Genomic DNA, 21,087 nt, shown 5'->3' with positions numbered 1-21,087 from the left:
CTGTTGTCAGCGGCACTGGGAATGTGTTTCTTTTTGTTGCGTCATCTTGCTGTGTCAGCTCTCCGTGTGGGCGGCGCCATTCCTGGGCAGGCTGCACTTTCTTTGGCGCTAGGCGGCTCTCCTTACGGGGGGCACTCCTTGCGCGTGGGACTCCCCTACAGGGAGGACACCCCTGCGTGGCAGGGCACTCCTTGCGCACATCAGCACTGCGCATGGGCCAGCTCCACACGGGTCAAGGAGGCCCGGGGTTTGAACCGCGGACCTCCCATGTGGTAGGCGGAAGCCCTATCCATTGGACCAAGTCCGCTTCCCTCGAGAAACTATTTTATGAGATGCCCCATTTTAGAACCACTATCTAGTTCCCAAGGAAATGGCACACCCCTTCCCAGCTGTCCCGGCTCCTCGGAGACCAGTAGTAGGAAGTACCTCTCCTTGTTCCCTTCTCACCTTGGAACCCATTATAAGCTGCTTCTCCCTCATCTCAGGGGCAGTCTCAGAACAGAGCCAGACAGTCCAGCCAGGTGACGAGCTCTTACAACTGGCCAGCACTGCCATGCAGGGCCTCACACGGTTTGAAGCCTGGAACATCATCAAGGCCTTGCCTGACGGCCCCGTCACTATTGTCATCAGGAGGAAAAGCCTTCAGTCCAAGGGGACCACAGCGTCTGGAGACCCCCAGGCAGAGCACCAAAGCCAATAGCATGTGGCCTCCCACAACTGCTGATTCTCAGGGTCTCTTCTACCTCCGCCCCGATGGGGGAAAGCCCAGACGTGCTTCCTGGCGACTGGTGTCCAGGACTGGGCCTTCAGGGGCACCACCCAGCAAGAGGGCTGTCCCCAGAGTAAGGGGAGTGCCACCCTGGGGTGGCTGACACCAACTGTAGACTTTGTATAGAGAGAGTTTAATGATAATATCACAGTGACATAAATAAAATGTGTTACAATCTGATATGAAATCCATGTCTTGCTTCGCAAAACGTTCCAGGGACCATGGCTGAGTAAAAGCCCACCCCACCACCGCACGTTTCTCTCTCTTACGGATCTCCAGTGTGGCAGGGTGGGGAGAGGCTGGGTCATCTCCACTCTACTTGTCAGCTGGAGCAACTCAAAGGCCAGGGGCTGGAACCATCTGACATCACACGTGCGTCTGGCAGTGACGGTGGCTGGGAACTCAGCTGGGGCCTTCGGCCCGAACACTTACAGGTGAGCTCTCCATGTGGCCGGGGCTTCCTCACAACATGGCGGCCGAGTTCCAGGATGAGCCTCCCAAGAGCGAGGGAGCGGCATGCTTCTACCACCCAACCTCCGCTCTCCTGCTCAGGGCCAGCACAGCCCACCCAGGTTTAAGAGCAGGGGGCGTAGGGCCCAGGCCGTTTTTAGGAAATACAATCTGCCACACAAAACGTTGGCAAAGTGGCTTTTGATTGGCTCGGAGAAGTGATCCTGGGCAAGGGTGAGACCAGGTGGTAGAGGAGGTGGGTGGAGAGGCGCACAGGCGCGGTCAGAGTGTGGACGACTGTGCCAGTGGAATGTGCCCGCGGGAGCAGAGAGGGTCAGGGAAAAGTTGCCAGCATTCGCCCTGCATGTGCCAAGCCTGGCGTTGACACTGTCTTTAGGAATCACAGGAGTCTCTCCAGCACCCTGAACTGCACCGTTGCAGTGACCAGAGCACCGAAGCCGAGAGTGTGCACTCCCTGCTGGACAGAGCAGAGACCCTCAGGCCAAGGCGCTCTCAAGTGCAGAGCATTGTGGGAAAAATATCTCCAGCTGTGGACCCAGGGAATATTCAGTTTGGTCATTTCTTCATGTCAGATTGCCAAGGACAAGGCAATGGGATTTCCTATAGCAGTAACCAGTATCTCCCGGCCAGAGAATTAGACCTTCCTCAGCCCCTGCTCCAGTGAAAACAACTATAGGAAAAAAGGCCACAGACAATGCATGAGAAGTGGTTATTCCCAGGCCAGTGTCTACTGGGCCCTGTTTAATGGAGTCTGGTGGCTTCTCCGGGGTCCGTTTCCTGCTGGTGGGCTCTGGGAAACCCAGCCAGGTCCCCACCTTCACGAAAACCCCGTTAGTGACTTCCTTAGAGTGGGCATCGGGTCATTGTTCTACTCAATCTGAGAAATAAGGCCTTGGAGTAGTTTATGTTCTTTCAGTTGAATCGCTCATCCCAATCTGAGTTTGTCAACCAGTGGATGCATACAAGATCACTTGTGAACATCCGTGTCAGCATTTTAGATTTAATAAACTCCGAAGATGAACAAGGTTGGACAACAAAAGGCATTTCTCCGTTTTCTCTCTGTCCTCCTGTGCACCTGCCCAGGGCTGGGCAATGGGGCCGTGGGGATAGGGCAGGCACATTCCTCGCCTCTAGAATCTTGCCTTCTGTGCACACAGTCACAGAGACATTTCCTACAATTGGCCAATTACTTTGAAACTCATCAAGCAGCCAAATGATGGGGGACCAGCCCAGGGAAGGAAAAAGTGGCTTTTCCTCAAGGGGGAAAGGTGAGGAAATGAATGAGCCCAGAGCTGGGCATGGGCCTGGGACATGAAGGTGCCCAGGCCAGGAGGCTCATCATCGGGAGGGTGCAGCAGCGTTTGAGGTTGAGGTCGTGCAGGTGGGGGAGGCCCCAGCCCTCCCTGTACCCCGTCTCTGACCTGTTTCAGAAAGTTCCCTCCTTCCCCAGCTGAAAGAGGCCACTCAGGGCATGGCTGCAGCCCCCGCTTCCCTCTCCAGGGCGGAAGGGTCACGTTTGAGCTCTATGATCTGGAATATGCACTTGAGATTTAGCTTTATTTCAGCCAACTTCTTCAGAGCTGAGGCAGTCACAGGGAGCAATGCAGTTGAAAATATTTCCAGGCATCCTCCAATACTGCAAAAATCCCTGCAAGTTAACTGCCAATTCATGGGGACTCTCCATCCTGGGCCTCGCTCAGACAGCCCTAGCTCGTCGCTGTGCACAGCGTTTCATTGATTCATACATCATCTCATTTGCACTGACTTTCAAGAAGCAGACTACACTGGGATTAGTATCCATGCCCCCGTATTTTCTTTTAAAAGACAAAACATCAGAGCACAGAGATGTTAAGAAATGGGTTCAAGAGCTCGATTTCTAACTCGTAGGGCTGAAACCAGGATGTTTTCTGCCCTAGTCCAGGGGGCCCATGAAAACGACAGCACCAGGCACGTGGGGGAACAGGGCAGGCAGAGGCCATCCACAGCACCCGGCGAGCCGAGTCCTTGAGAGGCTGGCCTTCCATCTAGCTGGACAGGGCTGGACGCGGTGGTGCCACCTTGGTAAGCGTACCGCCTTCCAGGGTGGTCCTTGGAGGGCCGTTGTGAAAGTGCTCCCTGGCTGGTGCCACTAGAATTGCTGGACTGAGGAGATCAAGTCACGTTGCAGGTCAGGACCCAGGAGAGAGGCCAGGAGATTTTACTGAATGAGCAAATAGATGAATGATCGAAATCTTACCAAATTCAGGAGTCCAGTGAAGATTTCTCACTGGGACCAACTTAATGGCAGGACTGTGGAATCTGTGCTGTTAGAGCACAGAAAGAAGTTGGTTTTCTACCGCCTTTGACACAAGTTTTTGTGTTTTAAAGAACTTGATCAGATCCCAGCACATTCAGGAGACAGTCACCCGTGACTCAGGTGTTGGAAATGAGTTTCTAGGACACAAAGGAAATGTCTGGATTTGGAGGAACAAGGGCTGAGGACTCTTTGGAAATTTCTTACGCAGGCAACAGAATCTGCGAGGACACTGGCCAGGCATGCAAGAGATCCTCCTTACAAGGAGGTGCTGGCCGTGGGGTGAGGCTGTGGGGGTGCCAGAGAACCGCTATCTGGTTTGCGTGGCCCCGACGGGGGAGAGGGACACGGGGTGGCATGGCTGCTGGGGCCCCTTCCGGACCGTGGGCCGCGCTCCCCAGTTCTGATGCCCAGGGGAGGGCACGGCGTCCGGGGTAGCGCAGCCGGGCAGGGAGGGCTGGCAGAGCGGGGCCTGCTCGGACAGGCCTGTGGCTGATCGGGGCCTGAGGCCAGCAGACGCCTCGCCTGGCCTCCATCACCGAGGGCCAGGAAGGACACACGCCTAGGGCACGACATTCTTCTCCCCAGACTTCCATGTGCAGCGACAAGCAGCTTTCCCAGTTCAGGACCACCTCCAGAGAGCACAGCCCCGAGCCCACAGACTCGGCCGGGGACAGGCTGGACCAACCCGATTTCCTGGGCACGTGAGTGTGAACTCGAGGAGGAGAGAAAGAGCGAGAGGAGCAACCCATTAGAACGGAAAAGCTCTGACAAAAGACGATTGAAACCATTTTTCTTTAACGCTTACCCCATCGGGGATGGGGGGACAATCTTGCACAGTGCTAGCAGGAAAATACGTCTTGGGGCCCGCAGCACGGCTCTGGGGGCGGCGCCAGGGGCTCGGAAGGCAGCGGATGGTTTTCAGTGTTTTTGGGATTCGGCTGATGGTCGTTTCGACCAACAGGGGAACACTTTCCTGAGAGTGACCAGCAGACACAGGCTTCGGACAGGGAAGCACTGCCCGGTGCCGCGCTGAGCTGCTGTCGGGCATGGCCAGCGCCTGGCCTGCGCTGCCCCAGGAGGCGTCTGGGTAGCGGCCAGGTGGAGGGCAGAGCGCAAGCAAGACCCCGCGCGGCCCCCTCCTGGATGGGGCCGGGCGGTGGCCGCGGGCTGCTCTTCTCAGAAGCTCGCCGTCCACTCTCCCGCCTCCCGTTCCGAAGAGCCACCTCCCGGCTCCCCGGCGCGATGCGGCGGTCGTGGGCAGCGGGCGGGCGGTCAGTGCCGGGCGCTCCTCACCGCCGCCCGAAGGTTGGCGTAGAAGGCGGCCATGCTGCGGGGGAAGAAGGCGTCCACCACGGTCCGCGGGAGGAGGCCGCTGAGGTCGGTGTGGAAGAAGGTGACCAGGCGCGCCTTGTCGGGCTCCCTGGGAAGGACACGGCCCTGTCACGCGGCGGGCGGCCACGGCCAGCGACGCCCCGCGCTCGCCCGCCGCTCTGGGCGTCGACGGAGAGGTGTCGCCAGGCGCCCAGGCCCTCGCAGGAGGCCGGGTGGCAGCTGCCCCTGCGGCTTGTTGTAAGGATGGATGGAGAAGACCTGGGGCGCGCCTGCTGGGCACAGGCGAGCGCTGGATCGAGGAGGCAAACACGCTGCCTCGACGACGGCCCGGGATCTGTCACCTCTCCCCGCCCGCGGTGAGGACTGTGGCCGCGCGCCTAGATGCCCGCCGCCTCCGGGCGAGTCCCCTTGCTTTAGCTCCTGTCCCCTGACACCGGAGACTCGTCTCCGCTGCCAGAAGGTTTTATTCAGGGACAATGCCCAAGCCTGCGGGAGGGCTCGAGCCTCCTGGCCTGGCCCCCGGGGCTCTCGGACCATAGGCCCTGCCCTCTTCCTCGCTCTGCTCCCCGCCAGCAGCCTCCCTCCCTCCCCTCCACGCCCCCCCAGCAGCCTCCCTCCCGCCCCTCCACTCCCCCCCAGCAGCCTCCCTCCCTCCCACCCCTCCACGCCCCCCCAGCAGCCTCCCTCCCTCCCGCCCCTCCACGCCCCCCCAACAGCCTCCCTCCCCCCTCCACGCCCCCCCAGCAGCCTCCCTCCCGCCCCCCCAGCAGCCTCCCTCCCTCCCTCCCCTCCACGCCCCCCCAGCAGCCTCCCTCCCGCCCCTCCACTCCCCCCCAGCAGCCTCCCTCCCTCCCGCCCCTCCACGCCCCCCCAGCAGCCTCCCTCCCTCCCGCCCCTCCACGCCCCCCCAACAGCCTCCCTCCCCCCTCCACGCCCCCCCAGCAGCCTCCCTCCCTCCTGCCCCTCCACTCCCCCCCAGCAGCCTCCCTCCCTCCTGCCCCTCCACTCCCCCCCAGCAGCCTCCCTCCCTCCCGCCCCTCCACGCCCCACCAGCTGCCTCCCTCCCTCCCGCCCCTCCACGCCCCCCCAACAGCCTCCCTCCCCCCTCCACGCCCCCCCAGCAGCCTCCCTCCCTCCTGCCCCTCCACACCCCCCCAGCAGCCTCCCTCCCGCCCCCCCAGCAGCCTCCCTCCCTCCCACCCCACCCCCCACCCCGCTCCACCTCTGCTAGGAACACGCCCCCTGCAGCCAGGCCCAGGGTCCCTCCATCAGCGCGTTGCTCAGGTGTCCCCTTGCCTGTGAGGCCCTTACTGACCCCCTCTAGACACAACCCTCCCTGTCCTGGCTTCATGTTTCTCCAAAGCATGGGTCAACATCAGGTAACAACCACACCTGACAGAACTACTGGTGTGTTTGGCTTTTATCTGTCTCCTGCTGCCCTCGCTAGAATGGAGGCTCAGAGAGGGCAGACGCTTGATCTGTTTTGAGAGATCAACCTCTAGGCTACGCTGGAGCCAGACGCCTGCATTTCAAGTCTGGCTGTATCACTTCATTGCTCTCTGGCTGTGTGACATAGGGCACATGACTTAACCTCTCTGGGTTCCCGTTTCCTTTAAAAAGCAGGGATACCAGCATTATAGCAGGGCAGCTGTAAGAATAAAAATGGGTTAATTTACGTCGAGCCCCTGGAAGAGTGCCTGACATGCAGCACAGCTATGTTAAGTGTTGGCTGCTGCTGCTGCTACGACGATGACGATGATGACTGCGGGGAGTGGGAAACACAGCCAGGGTATTTTCAAAGTAAAAGAATTTTACTTATGCTTAAAGTAAGCTTTCGAGAGAGGGTTGAAAAGCCAGCTCAGCAGGTTACAGAAAGGTGCTGGGCCTGGGAGTCTAGTAAAATCCCACAGTGCCAAGGCTGCCTGCTGGGATCGCGTGGCGAGGGCAGGCTCCCCTGGACACGTGTCCCAGGACACGCCCTGAGCGGTCATCGTTTTCAGGGTCGGCTTGGGTGGCTCCCAGGAGACACCAGGGAGTCAACTACACAGAAAAGCCCCAGTAAGAACCTGCCGGAGCCCAGCTCCGCCGCCGCCGCACGGCGTGGCCCGAGGGCCGCCCCCCAGCGCCCGGGCCGCTCCATCCCATTCCTCGACCATGCGGGAACGTGGACTGGCGACGGCAACGCGCTCAGCCAGGACACGGAGAGGAGACATGGGGCCCCATCGCCCTGCCAACCTCCCAGCCTTTGGCTCTGAAGCTCCCCGAGCCTCGGTTTCCTCCTCTGTTAAACGGGGCCGTGACACCTGACCCACCCGCCTTAGCAGGCCAGAGGGAGGATTCTCCAGATCGAAAACGACAAGAACGACCTGCCCCCACGCTTCCTTCCCATTCGCCAGGGACCGGCGCGGATCGCATCGTCGACGCGCACGCGACAGCGCTTGCAACGCCGAGGCCTTCGGAGCTGGGAGCGTCGTTCCCGCTGCGCATCGCATCCAGGTGCCCGTTTTGATGGCACAGCCGCGGGACGCGTCCCCGCCAGGCCCGGCGCGGCGCTCTTACCCGGGCAGAGGCTCACAGAGGCAGCCGCAGGGATGGTTAAATCCTCTCACGTACCCTGGCTTCGGAGGACACGACACATGCTCCACGTGGGTGGCTGGGGGGCAGGGCAGAGGGTCAGGGCCACAGGGTCGGGCCCCCTTTGCCCAGCACCCACGGGGCTCGCAGATCCGGGGACCAGGGGCCGCTTAAAGCTCGACCTCGCCCCCCCACGGCACCCCATCCCCTCCCTCACGCGCAGGCGCACACACAAGCCAGAGAGCAAAGAATATTCCGGAATATTCTGGAAGGCGGCCGCTGAAGGGATGAGAGGAGGAGGAGCCCAGCAGCCCGTGGAGCCCTTGGCGGCGCCGCCGGGCATCACTCACCGCTGGAGCTGAAGCTTCCGTCCTCGTGTTCCTTGACGAGCACCAAGTCCACGAAATCTCTGGGAGAAATGAGCCTCATGGCGGCCGAGGGCGTGGTGGTTCTGCTCACGCTCAGCGTCTGCAGCGGCAAGGCAGGCCCCGCTTGCCCACGGCCGGACCTCTCTCCCCAGCCCTCCCGGGGCTCATCCACCCGCGCCCCCCTCCGGGGCCTGGAAAACGGGGATGGCATTTGTGGACGGGGCCACAAACAGCAGGCCACGAAACACCCCTCGTTCGTAAGATGGAGGGCTGCGGCCCGGGCCTGGCTCCACACAGGGCCACTTGGAGGCGTGCGCACGAGCTCGGAAGAGCTGTCATTTACCGAGCACCCAAAGCGCGAGCCTGGCTGCACCAGGGTCTCAGGTGTCCTACAAAACCCCGACTGACAAGCGTTGTTGACCCACGTGACGGGGCAGGGGCTCGACCAAGGTGAACGAATCTGCCCGCGGAGCCCCCGGCAGGGACGGCACGTGGGGGGCAGGCCTGCGCGGAGGCGGCTCTGGGCGCGTGTTCCGGGAGGGCCCCCCGTCTAAGGCCCGCGCGTGCTGGCCTGAGTGAGCTCCTCCGGCACGTGCACCCCAGTGGCTTCCTGTCTCTCCCTGGTCCCGTGGAGCACCCCTGGAGCCTTGCCCGGCCTCAGACCCTCCACTCTCCCTCCCAGGGACCGACGGGTACCGCGCAGCCACCCCGCGCTCTATCCCACCAGCCCCTCCTCCTGCAGGGCCGCACCCTCCCAAGGTCCCAGCAAAGCGCAGCCGGCCCGAAGGCGGCCCAGGCCTGGGGAGGCGTCTGGGGAACAAGGGGACTGGCGAAGCTCTCCTCTCCACCGCCCCTTTGGGTATGGAGGTTTGTGGCGCTCCGTGTCACCGAGGAACCTCTGGCCTCGGGGTCTCCACAGCAGGTGAGCAGGTTTCCCCAGGGCCCCTGGCACTTTCCAAAGCGGGTACGAATCAAGGTTCAGGCGAGTCCACACCGCGGGCCACTTCTTCCTGAAAGGACCCTGAGCACTGCTGCACGCCCCCTTGCGCTTCCCCCCTGGAAAAAGGACAGCCTACCCCACCTTCTGGAATCTTCCTCCCATGCACTGTCCCGGGCATAAAATCCCCCAGGGTACCCAAGCGATGATCAGGAATATTGGTCTCAACACGGAATCAACCGTTCCATAAGGGTGACAGAATTTCATGCCTTTTTGCTCAAGCATATTTCTATGAAAAGTTAAAGCGTGGCATTAGAAACAAGATAATTTTGCCTTTTCTGAATTCTGGTACCTCATAGGGGGTGGCAAAAGTGATGATTTTTAAACACCTAGCCATATGCCTTCTATCACTGATTACTGCCAAAAAATGCATCATTCTGAGGGCAATTGTCTAGAGACAAGGCCAGAGGGGACACTGGCACAGACAAAAAGGCAGTGGCATCATGTTATAAATGCAGCAAACTGGCAGCATGGTTTTGTGTCCCACCCACCCATCCGTCCATCCATCCACCCACCCATCCATCCGTCCATCCAACCACCCACCCATCCATCCGTCCATCCACCCATCCATCCATCCATCCATCCATCCACCCATCCATCCAACCACCACCTTTCTTAGAATTAGAATATTTGATATTTGTCAAAATCATGCTGAGAAATAACCCCCTAGAAGGAAGGGCCACGTCTTCATTGTTTCAGCGATAACAAAGAACTACCACTTGTTAGTTGCTTCTCGGCTTTCTGTAAACCTGAGTTTGCCAGTAGCCCATACTTCCCCTTCTTTTTATGGTTGATGTCTACTGGAGGCTGCATCTTTGTTAGCAATGAGTTGTGTTTTCATGGATCCATGGATTAATTAGAAAAAAGGGCTCCCATTCATCTCACTGAGAGATGCCAAGTATTTTATCCTTCATAGTTCTTCATCAAAATGTGTAATATGATCATGTTGCTTTAATAACTTGCAATAATAACTCACTCCAGATATTTTTAACACTTAAAAGCCTATGGAGACAGGAGAGAAACAATTTTTAAAATAATTTTTAAAAATTATTGGTGCAGAGTGGTACAGCAGTGATCAGTAAGACTCTCAAGGATAGATGCAGAGACTGTGATGGTTGATTTTATTTCATTTTGGCCAGGTTATGGTGTCCAGTGGTTTGGTCAAACCCTGGATTAATTGTTGTGTGGAGGTATTTCATAGATGGGATTAGCGTTAGTTCAGTTTAATGAAAAGAATTACCCTTGCTTATGTGGGTGGGCCTCGTCTAATCAATCGGCGGTCTTAAGAGGGAGATGTGAGGGGGCCAGGGATCAGAAGGCATTTTTCCAAGACCACACCCTCCACTCCTTCCAAGTTTCCCAGCCAAAGAAACTTGGACTCAGACTTCAATTGCAATTTCTAGTCTCTGGCTTGCCAGAATTCTCCCTTGCCAGCTGCCACGGTGCACGAGCCAATTCCTTATAATAAATCTCTCCCGTATCCTGCTGGTTCTGTGCCCCTGGAGAATCCTCACTGACACAAGGTTATCAGTGTAAAATTCAGTGGACTAAGTGGAATGGAAGCTTGAGTTCATGGGGAAAAATCGATAGAAGGCTTCCAACTATTTAAGAAAAATTTGCTCATACATTTAAAAATACATATGGTAAAAAAAAAAAAGACAAAAACAAGTGACAATAGAAAAGAAACCAAAAGAAAAATGTATGACTTCTTTACACGTTTTAATACATGCTTATACTATTTAGATATATCTAAAACGATGTTGTTTTATTTTAAATTGCCAGATTTATTACATGTCAAAAATAATACCTTTTGCAACTTAAAATTTAGATGGTAGCTCAACGTTAGCTCTCAACGAGTGGGGGACGACACAATTCCTCAAAAATCTGTTGGGGATATGCAAGCAGACAGTTGGAAGAGCCCTGCAGGAGAGGATAACTGGGGCAGGCAGGGGATGGGGGGTGCTCTGGGCTGCCACTGGGTGTCAGGCACTGACGGTCCAGTGTGACCTGGTTCAGCAGCTCCAGGCAGGGAGCTGGCCTGCTCCAGGCAGAGAACAGCTTGGACCACTCAGCAGAGGCGAGCCCCCCTGGTACTGGCAAACTCAGGAAAAAGCAGCAAGAGGGTCATTTGTGAGGCGTAGGCGGAATCAGGCCAGGGGACCCAGCACTGGAGCTGGGGCACAGGCAGGGCAGAGGTGTAGAAAGCGGTCCTGTGGCCCCTCGAAGAGGTGCCACGTGCAGGGGCTGGGCGCCTGGCTCTCACTTACTGCCTGTGAACTCAGGCATGTCTCTTTACCTTGATCAAACCATTTCTGTCCCTTGGCCTTGGTTTAAGCGCTCTGAGCACGTGGCATAGTATAAAGTTCCATGAAAGACAGCTCGTATCATTGTAGGCAATGCTCCGGCAGCTCAGGTATCATCTATAATTTTGGGGGCCTTTCAGGTTCTCTCTGTCCCATTGGCTGTTGTATCAAGACAACGAGGTACAAACATGCTAAAAGTACGCAGCTTCTTTTACCTGTTTTTTTAAAATGTATAATCCATGGTTTTTATTTTAATCACAATGCTGTGCATTCATCATCACAAATATTTCAAACATTATTTCACTACTCCAGAGAATTCTATATATGGTCATTCTGCTAATTTCATTAGTATTATGTTTTAAGGGTTTTATAACTCATGTTTCCTAAACGCCAATCATTTGTGTGTAATTATTTGCACACTATCTTCACAATTCTTTGCCATCTCTGGGACCACCTAACCTATTATTCACTTAGTAGTTGTCTCCAAAAAAATAATAGTTTATTTTAAATGGGGAAACCATTTAACTTCTAGAGTGGGGGCAGAAAATGAATCGCTTGCCATCAGTAGATGGGAACTACAAAACAGCCACAAGGACTTGTTAGATTCTAATTCTCATTCTGAGCTGGAGGTCAGCTGTTGGTTTTGCTCTCGAGGAGATTAGCAGGCACTAAGCAGGAGTTAGCGGTGTGTTCGCACCTAGCTGAGACTTTCCCCACCAAGTTATCAGAGAGATCACAGGAGAACTGAACTAGAGTAACTTCACAAACGGATTCAACTTTGAGGGCAACAGACTTAAAACCACCCTGTGTACATCAGGGATAAAAGCCGCCCTTCCGGAACCACAGGCAGGAGCTGGGAATGAAACGTGACTTCTAGGTCAAGGCTAAGCACCCCAGGTACGACCAGATGAATCTTGGAAGTTTCACATGCCATCTGCCTAAACACCCCACAGGGTGCCACGTCCACAGATATAAAAAATCAACTCACTGTTCAAGCTGAACCGGCTGGAAGTGTTTCTGCAAAACAACTTTCTTATTAGCCTTGGCTACGCTGATTTTTTTTTCCTTTCTGAACTTCTGTAATCAAAATAAGACAGGATCTTACAGCTGGAAGGATTCCAAGGCAGGACCATGCAGAGCTGGGCTGTCTCGAATGGTAGTGATGTGGGCTATGGGTGGAAGGCTCTTTGTCTCTTCAGAGATAACCTAAGCTGTTTGACTTGAGTGTGGAACCGTAAGAGGCTGCAGTCCTGCCCTTAGGGACAATGGCAACGGCTGCAGTCCCAGGAAACAGTTTAACAATGCAAGGGCTATAAACTTTAAGTATTTAGGGGAAATGCAAAAACCAAATATGCTAAAAGCTTATCTAGAATATCTGGAGTCCATGCTAAAAGCTTACCTAAGATGTGGAAGATATATATGCTAATTGAAGCCTATTGAGAACTGAAACAAAGGGACCATTTGGCCTTTCCTCTCTGTATAAAAGACGTTTGAAAATCTTGTTCGGGGCTCGGGATTCAAACTGAAAGCTCCCAAGTCCAGCTGGCCATCAATACACCATTTTTCCTTCTCAAAATCATTCCTGAGTCCTGGCCTCTCTATACTCAAATAATTGAACTTCTCTCAAATTCTACAACAGTAGCCACTAGGGAAGTTAATTTATTCAAATGAAATAAAATGAACAGTTGATTTCCTCGGTGACCACAGGGCGCAGGTCACTACCATATTGGCCAGGGAAGTTACAGAACTCATCCATCGCTGCAGAAAGTCCTACTGGGCAGCTCTGGTCCAAATGGCACACATTTAACCAAAGGAGAGACCCTAACCCGGAAACCGACACTTGGCTGGGCCCCCCAGCTCCAGAGAACCCCGACCCCCGGGCCAGGGCTCTGTGCGTTCATTACCTCAAAGGGCTAAAATTTCAACCGAGAGCTGATGGGCGGAACCCCGGAACTGCCTTTGACACCCCCTGTGCACCACTATCAGCTGCGGCCGCGTTTTCTCAGCTCTGTTGAGCCCCTCTGCCTCTGTGGGCCTGTCGCGAGCAGGGTGCAGCCTGGGTGCCGGCAGCCTGGGTGCCGACCTCTCCGCGGGGGCGGGTCAGGTAACGGATCAGGGGCCAGGCTGGGGACCACACGCTCGGAGAGACTTACGTCGGTGATGCTCTCGACGATTTCGAAACTGGCCACGTTCTCGTCCCACTTCTCCCGCAGGCCCCCAGCCACCGGCTTCACGCAGTCCCACACCTCCTCCGGGGTCCCCCACACGACGCCTTCTCCCCTGTACCTGGAGCACAAGAGGGAAGCCGACCCCCCAGCGTCAATCAGACTGCTTTCCTGCGAGGAGGCACAAGGCCGAGCGGGGTCTGAATCCCTCCTTGGGGCAGCCTTGCCCAGAAAGGGCTGGCATTTCCTGGCCACCACCCCTCAGGGCTGCACAAAGGGACAGAAGGCTGTCCCAAGAACGCGGTTTGCTGAAGACGATTCAGCTCGGAACAGGAGGCCATGCTTTTCTGGAGGAGGGACTGGAGCCCTGGGTGCCCGGGCTCTTCCTTGAAGCAAGCGCTTCAGGACGGCCGGAGGGGGCGGCGCGGCTGGCCACCTGGCCACCTTCCAGCAGCAGCACTTACAGGTTGCCCGGGAACTCGTCCGACGGCCGCCAGGACACGGACACGCCGTCCTGTCAAGAGGCACAGAAGCGGAGGATTTTTAGGTCCGGCAGGGCCCTGGGACATCGCCTGACTCCACCCGGGCTTTACAGACCAAAGGAGCCCACGCCTCCCGAGCCGCAGCCCCACAGTCACCCAGCACCGCGTGCCCACCGGCCCCGGGCTGGCCTCCGCAGCCCTGCGCAGTGGAGCGGGGAGAAGGGATCTTCACCCGCCCTGAAAGGTGCCAAGCATTTGGTTTCCTCGAGAAAGTCCAAGCTATTAATTAAAAATAAAATATAAGCACAAGTATTCCCATGCGCCCCTCTGGGAACGCCAGCGGGGGCGAGCTCTAAGGAGCCGAGGCTTTGGAGCCTGCTGCTTCCGGTTCCAGTCCTAATCGCCAGCCAGGTGATCTTGACAAGACCCCCAGGGAAAAGCTCAGCTACTTAACGCCGGGGGTCCCTACGCACACCAGGCGCAGTGTTCATCAGAGAAGGAACCCCCATCGGATACTCTCTGCAGCCCAGCTGCGGGGGGAGGCGGAGCCGAGGACAGTGGGGAGAGGACGAGCCCGGGGGCTTGGAGGACCGCGGCCCCGGGCTGCAAAGGACCCCGCGCCGCCCCTCACTCACGTTTTCGCGGCAGACCCTCCAGCCCGCCGCGTCCCGCCGGTACCGCAGGACCTTCTGCGCCACCGCCTCGCCGGTCTGCGCGGCCCACGCGGGGTCCATCGCGCCGGCGGCTGCGCGCAGGCCGCGGGCCGAGGGAAGCCGCTGCCGCCCCGCCCCGGGCCCCGGCCGCCGGGGATTGGCGGGGCCGAGGTGGCGGGGCCGGCCCGCGGGTGGCGTCACCGCCCGCCCCCGCGGGGGTGCTGGGAGGGGCCCCGGAGCGGGAGCCGCGCGTGCGTCCGGCTCCAGGAGGGTGGCGTGGCCCTGCGGGCGGGCTGGCCCCAGCCGGGCGGGGCCGGGTGGCGCTCGCCCCAGAAACGGGCTACCGGGGGGCTCCGCCCCGGGAGGGGCCGGCAGGCTGCGGGACCTGTGGGGGGCCGGGGCCCGGGAGGGGGGCGGCGGCGCGCGGCCGCGGGGAGAAAGGGGGCCCGAGGTGAGGGGGTGGAGGTCTCCGCGGCTGGGTATGTGGGGAGCAGAAGAAGCGGCAGAATCACCACCCCCTTTGTGGCCTGCGCGGCTGCTCGAGGCTGAGCTTGCACGGGGCGCGCCTCGTGGGAAGCCGAGCTCGGCCCTGGCAGGCTGTGGCTGGAATGCCTGGCGGGTCTTAGTGGGTGCGCCTGGGTGGGACCCGAGCGGTTCTCCGCTGCCTCCCCTTTCAGCGCCGCACTCAGTTAAATACTTGCCAAGGGCAACGCTGACTGACGGCTGTCCTTGTTTTCTTTCTTTGTGTGAATGCGCTCGTTGTTTGTTTCAAAGTTGGAAAGGGATGTTTGGAAGAGTGGTGTAAACAAAGTGACACAGGAAACCCCCTTTTGGAGGAGGCGCTGGGCTGCCAGGTTGTGATGGGGGGTTAGGGAGCCCAAGTCCTGAACCCCAGTGCACTCCCTGCTTGCTGTGGGGCTTGGGGCGGGTCCCTTAACCTCTCTGAGGCTGTCTGTCCAACAGTGAAATGGAGTCATAATGAACGTCTCCCAGCACCATGGTGAAGGGCAAGAGAACAATGCACAGCAATATTCCCAGAAGCCATTTTTTAAAAGGCATAACTTATATAAGAAATTAAGCACATCAAAAAGGTCATTAAAAGTCAGAATATTAACTGGGGGGAAAAGGGAACAAATTTACCTGAGAGTACATTTGCCTCCTGTCTGTGACTAGGAGTTAGGTAAACACAGAGTATCCATTTAGTGGGATATTATGTATCCTTTGAAACAACAGTGGCCCAGATGAAAGAAAGTTTGCTAAGAGGTGGAGCTGAGCAGACAAGAAATGCTCGTTACAGCCAGCACATTGGCAGCTCTGGAAATAGGTACTGATCTCACCAGAGAAATTTCCTCTCAGTAGCTGAAATAAATGTATGTAAAACTTAATTAAATATTAAGTTCTTGTCCGTGTCTACTCTCAAAAGGCTTTATAGATACATATACACACGCATATAGGGAAAGCGATCCATTATAGATATACATAAACGGAAGGGGGAAAAAGAGCAAATTGAGTGACAGTGTGGATAAGAAAGCCACAAACTAGAGACAAACATATGTGCTTAGAATATTTGCTTTAGAGGGGTACAGAATAAACGGGTAACAGTGGAGAGTAATACCATGGGATGTTTCCTTGTGATTTAAATCATATGTACTATTTATTTTCATTACTAATGTATAGGACCTTTAAAAATAATAAATATCTCATTTTAAAAACTCATCGGAGCAATACTTCTGTGAAGCTCTATTTCTGAGAACTTCTCAGTTGGGGGCCTATTAAAATTTTATTTGGGGGATGTAACAAGCAGAGTGGAAGCAAGCCTTGCTGTAGAAAGTGACTTGTTAGATATCGATCATTTAAGAGACTTCTAAACCTAGCAAAATGGGCCATGGAATGTGGGCTTTAAAAATGTGAAATTTAGTGTCCAAATGAATGTGATCGACCCCATTGACATTTAGCGTTACAAGAGACGGTAGTCTTTGCTCCCAGGAAGTGGGAAGCCCTGGCTGTAGGACCTATTTGGAGAAGAAAACTATTTATCCCCTAGACCAATGGCAAACTGGCAGCAGGAGGCGCCTGAGGTGAGGGCAGCCCTTGCGCAGCCTCTGGTCGGCCTAGCCTCTGGAGGCCACACAAGGTGGGGTGGGCCCTGGCTGGTGCCCAGGGGTGGGAGCGGCTGGCGATCTAGTTTGCAATCTGTTGAGGCTGCAGTTCAGAGCTGAAGAGGAAGGAGGAGTGGCTGAGCCCTGGAGACTGCAAGGATCAGAGCCTCTCCTGGATGTCCCCCAGCCGCGGGGTCACCCAGTTGTCCAGAGCAGACCCCACTGAAGTTCTAGTTGAAAAAATATGTGCATATAGCATAGGGGACCCTTAGACTCAACGGCTTAACTTCGCCCTCTCACTCAAGCCACCTCCAGACCTCTGCAGGGAGGGGCCAGGGGTCCAGTGCTGGAATTCTAAAAGCACCCCAACAGAGTAGTTGATTTCTGCTCAAATATGGAGAATTGCATGCATACATATTCTATGCATAGATATATACCTGCTAAGGCAGGTGTGCTGACAATGTTAGTCTATAGGTGTTGCATATTTGGTTATTCAGCCTTGCCCTAGCTAATTTAACTCGGCACTTACTATATTTTGCTAGCCTACAGCACTTTACCTGCTTTGTGCCATTTAACTTTAACAATGAGACCATTACATGAAGACGTAGAGACTTTTATCCCCGTTTTACAGGTTAAGTATCCAAGGCCACATACGCAGTAAGGGGCAGCTGTGCCACACACTCAATTCCTTCTTCCAGAACCCACATGTATTAGTCAGCCAAAGAGTTGTTGATGCAAAATAACCAGAAATTGGTTGGTTTTTATAAAGGGTATTTATTTGGGGTGGGAGCTTACAGATAACTTATAAAGCATGAGTTAACTTCCCACACCAAAAATCTATCTTCACGTGTTGGTGCAAGATGGCTGCCGACGTCTACGTGGGTTCAGGCTTCCTGGGTTCCTCCCTTCCAGGGTCTTGCTTCTATCTGGGTTCAAGTTTCCTTTCTTACTGGGGCTGGCTTCTCTTTCCTCTCTGTACTTAGTTCCTGGGGCTCAGCATCAAACTCCAACCAACCCCCCCAACTCTGTCCTTTGCCATGCCTTATATCTGTGAGTCCCCACCCTATGCCCACCAGTGCCCTAAAGATGTGGCCCAATCAAAGCCCTAATCATAACTTAATCACGCCCAGGTACAGACCAGATTACAAACATAATCCAATATCTATTTTTGGAATTCACAACCATATCAAACTGCTATACCACATTTTTAATCATAATGCTTTACTGCCTCCCACTTCCTATAAGGGGATGCAGTGTTTACCAGGAAATGGGCAAAGAGTCAAAACAACAACCTACAAACCCTAAAAAGAAGGAAAGACCAAACTCACGCACACACATGTGTGTACACACATGTGCATATACACATGGAGGGGGTGGAGAATGAGCGTATAAGAAATAAGCATATAAGGGGATGTTAGTGTTTACAGGGATGCAGAAAGCTTTTCTCTACTGCCAGGCGTTCGCAAATCCTGACCACCATGGGTGACCAAGGAAAGGATCCTTAATGGTCGCCAGGCTCTCATGATGAGCCTCCCTGGCGCCGAGGGATCTCTACCAAGTACCAGCTGATGATGTAACTAGAAATGACCTTGAATAAAAGGTTCAACTCGGACCAGCAGAATATCCCTGTTTACATATAATAACAGGAGTTAAAAATGCTTTTTGACCTAAATCAAGGGGTAAATGGAAAGGACAAATGAGTTTTTATGGCTATGAGTCTCTAAAAAAGAGTCTGGAGGTTATCATAGGGGTTGCCCTTATGCACACCTGAGCAGAGTCTCAGAGACAGATAAAGTAGATACAACCCCAGGTATTGGTTCTGCTGAGGACTACAAAGACCCACAGGTTCTATGGTCATGACAGATGGAGTTCACTGCCATGTCAGTTGGCCCTTCTTTGAAGTTGGTGTTTCTGCGTGATGGAGCTGGACTCAGATGTGACCTCTTTTCACAAGCCTTTCCTGTTACTTTACCAGAATTGTAGTTGGTGCTGGGGTTTAAGATATATCTAGGGGATCTGAATCTCTGGACTGACCATATGATAGCCAGGCCCTGAGCCTCAACAGACTTCAGCTCCTACACTCTGGTTTATTGGACTTACCCCACTCAGCTAACATGGAGTTGAAGAATGTCAACCACCACACCAGGGAGCCAAGAGTGCCTACAACTGAATGCAGGAGGATTGCATCCAGCATCCATGTGGAATCTAAGCCCCCTCTTGACATAGATGTGGAATGGACACAACCAATCCAAGGTCCACAGGATGGAGGAATAGAGTAAGGATTAGAGTGGACTTACTGATATGCTATTCATGAACTATTGTGGTTAGTAATCGAAGAAAATGTGGCATTGGTGTGGAAAAAGTGGCCAAGGTGGCTGCTGGGTGCGAGGAATGGGAGGAAGAGATGAGATGTGGAGGTGTTTTCAGGACTTGGAGTTGTGCTGCAGGGACAATTACCGGACATTGTAGATCCTTCCATGGCCCACTGGATGGAACGTGGGAAAGTGTGGGCTATGATGTGGACCATTGACCATGAGGTGCAGCGATGCTCAGAGATGTATTCACCAAATGCAATGGATGTGTCATGATGATGGGGGAGAGTGTTGCTGTAGGGGAGTGGTGGGGGGGGGAGGTGCATGGGGACCTCATATTTTTTTAATGTAATATTTTTAAAAAATGAATTAATAAAAAAAAAAGAGAAATTCGCTATATTTCCTGGGTGCTCTTGTCCTGAGCTCTGTGACCAGAGCAGATTTTGTTATGTAAGTGTTTACAGGAGAGATTTTAAATAACTCCTCAATAATAGTTTGACCAAAGGGCAGAGATTGCCTCCCTTCTCATTTCTTATTCTTACCATTATTAAAAAACCGAAGGAATATTGTAGAAGCACGATCATGCAAAGGCATCAGAGCAGTGTAGTTTAGGCGCTTACTGTTCAGACAGAAATGTCTGATTTGCATGTGGTGCTTTTGTTGGGAGCCTGTACGGAGACTGTTCACGGTGATGCCAGCTACTGCTAACAGAAAAATCAGCTACTGCTAACAGAAAAATCAGCTACTGCTAACAGAAAAATCAGCAAAGGCTAGACTAGATGACTGATTCACATAAGACAGAATGCAAACGGCTGGTCAACAGAGGGAAATATGCTAGTGATCAAAGAAGTGCAAGCTAATTAAAATAAGGAGGTATATATTTTTTTCACCTGATTATATAATGTGATGATATCGAGTACTGTATTGGTGACACTGTAAGAACAATGGTCCTCTCGTGTCTGCAGGGGGATTGGGCATGGGTCTGACATGTGAAACTAACAGAGGAGCAGCAAGTAGAATTGATGATGATATGCTCATCCCCTATGGGCCAGCCATTTCTTTCAGGAATGTTAGTACCTGCTTCTAAGTAAATAGTGGCACGTGTGCAGTGGAAGGCATATAAAAGATGTTTCGTGAAATATTTTTAGTAGCAGAGAAGTGGAAATAATTTCAATATCTATCAATAAGAAAATGGATAAGTATCATGTAGTTTATTCATAAGATGAAATATTATGCCACAGTTGTATTGTTAGCTTGATATATATATTTCTCCAACAAACCCCCAAAATATAAATATGTCCAATGATCCTATAGTATGATAGCATTTACTTAAGTAAAATGAACTGACATAGTGTTTATAGATGGATATGCATATAATTTACACACACATATAACTATAAAGAACTAGCTGGATGGAAATATACGAAACTCTTGTTAGTGTAAGGAGAATGAGACTTAGTGTCACCAAAACACAGACTTCGATTACATCTGTAATTTTTAAAATTATTACTACTACTAACTAAATGGCTAGATGGAATTAAAATTTCAGCTCCCAGCGGGAATATAGGTGCTTGACACACTATTCTTTCGACTATTCTGTATTTTAAAACTTTCTCTAAATTAAAGACATCACTGAGTACTAAATGCCCGGGTGAGACTCTTAGTTCCATCCTGTGTGCCCAGGTGAGACACTGACTGTCCCCTACTCCCTGGGGTGTGTCCCCACACCCCCACGCAGCCACAGGTGTTCCCAGCAGGGCCCGGGGGCAGGGCCAGCCAGGCTTTTCAGAGATGTGATTCCCAGGGCAATGTGGGACATTTAATTTTGAGCAGACTCCTGGAACTGTTGTGGCAAGAAATTTGGAAATCTGTACCTCCCTGTTCATGCATCTGGTATTATTTGTACCGACTTTTTCCTTCTGTTTAGAATTAGCAGCAGACCTTGGGATGCGATTGTATTCCATGCTATTCGTGCTTCATTCATTAGTATGGCAGCTGCAGGGGCTGAGGCCTCCGACCTGAACCACAAGGAAGTGAATTCTGCCACCACCACGCGCTTGGAAGAGAGCCCCGAAACTCAGGTGGCATGCCAGCCCTGGCCGACACCTGGCTTGCGGCTCACCGGGACCCTGAGCTGAGGACCAGCTAAGCCGTGTCCAGACTTCTGACCCATGGAAACTGCAAGAGGATAAAGTTGTGTTGTTCTAAGCCATCCCATTTATGCAGCAATAGAAAAATGAATACGTTATCTATTACGTGGCAGTTA

General features: G+C 53.8%; 2 protein-coding genes and 1 long non-coding RNA gene across 3 annotated transcripts in view; 1 reads left to right on the top strand and 2 right to left on the bottom strand.

Moving 5' to 3' along the window:
* Positions 1 to 956, top strand: part of IL16 (interleukin 16) — a 103,818-nt gene extending 102,862 nt beyond the window's left edge. Inside the window, exon 19 of the mRNA XM_004447702.5 lies at positions 486 to 956. Within this exon, the coding sequence (XP_004447759.2) occupies positions 486 to 700 (215 nt within the window). The 3' untranslated portion in view covers positions 701 to 956. The remainder of the gene's footprint in view (positions 1 to 485) is intronic.
* On the bottom strand, positions 882 to 14,549 carry STARD5 (StAR related lipid transfer domain containing 5). Its single transcript, XM_058294752.1, has 6 exons — positions 14,393 to 14,549; positions 13,740 to 13,789; positions 13,264 to 13,396; positions 7,793 to 7,910; positions 7,428 to 7,521; positions 882 to 4,956 (listed from the first exon to the last, which is right to left on the bottom strand). The coding sequence occupies exons 1-6, from the start codon at positions 14,489 to 14,491 to the stop codon at positions 4,809 to 4,811; spliced, it is 642 nt and encodes a 213-aa protein (XP_058150735.1). The 5' UTR covers positions 14,492 to 14,549; the 3' UTR covers positions 882 to 4,808.
* LOC139438735 (uncharacterized) lies at positions 10,558 to 13,257 on the bottom strand. Its single transcript, XR_011648497.1, has 2 exons — positions 12,099 to 13,257; positions 10,558 to 11,325 (listed from the first exon to the last, which is right to left on the bottom strand). It is a non-coding gene; the product is annotated as an uncharacterized lncRNA (long non-coding RNA).
* Positions 14,550 to 21,087: the final 6,538 nt, after the last annotated feature.

The sequence above is a fragment of the Dasypus novemcinctus genome, chromosome 3 (genome assembly GCF_030445035.2).
Source record: "Dasypus novemcinctus isolate mDasNov1 chromosome 3, mDasNov1.1.hap2, whole genome shotgun sequence".
In the NCBI taxonomy this organism is placed as follows: domain Eukaryota; kingdom Metazoa; phylum Chordata; class Mammalia; order Cingulata; family Dasypodidae; genus Dasypus; species Dasypus novemcinctus.
Note: the sequence above shows the minus strand (reverse complement) of the source record. Positions and strands in the feature narration are given on the sequence as shown.

Excerpts from the sequence above, each read along its gene's own strand:
- STARD5 (XM_058294752.1), bottom strand. The coding sequence starts at position 14,491 with ATGGACCCCGCGTGGGCCGCGCAGACCGGCGAGGCGGTGGCGCAGAAG. Across the intron at positions 13,397-13,739 it reads GACGAGTTCCCGGGCAACCT|GTACAGGGGAGAAGGCGTCG; the intron begins GTAAGTGCTGCT and ends CTTGTGCTCCAG. Across the intron at positions 7,522-7,792 it reads CGGAAGCTTCAGCTCCAGCG|CCACCCACGTGGAGCATGTG; the intron begins GTGAGTGATGCC and ends CCTGCCCCCCAG.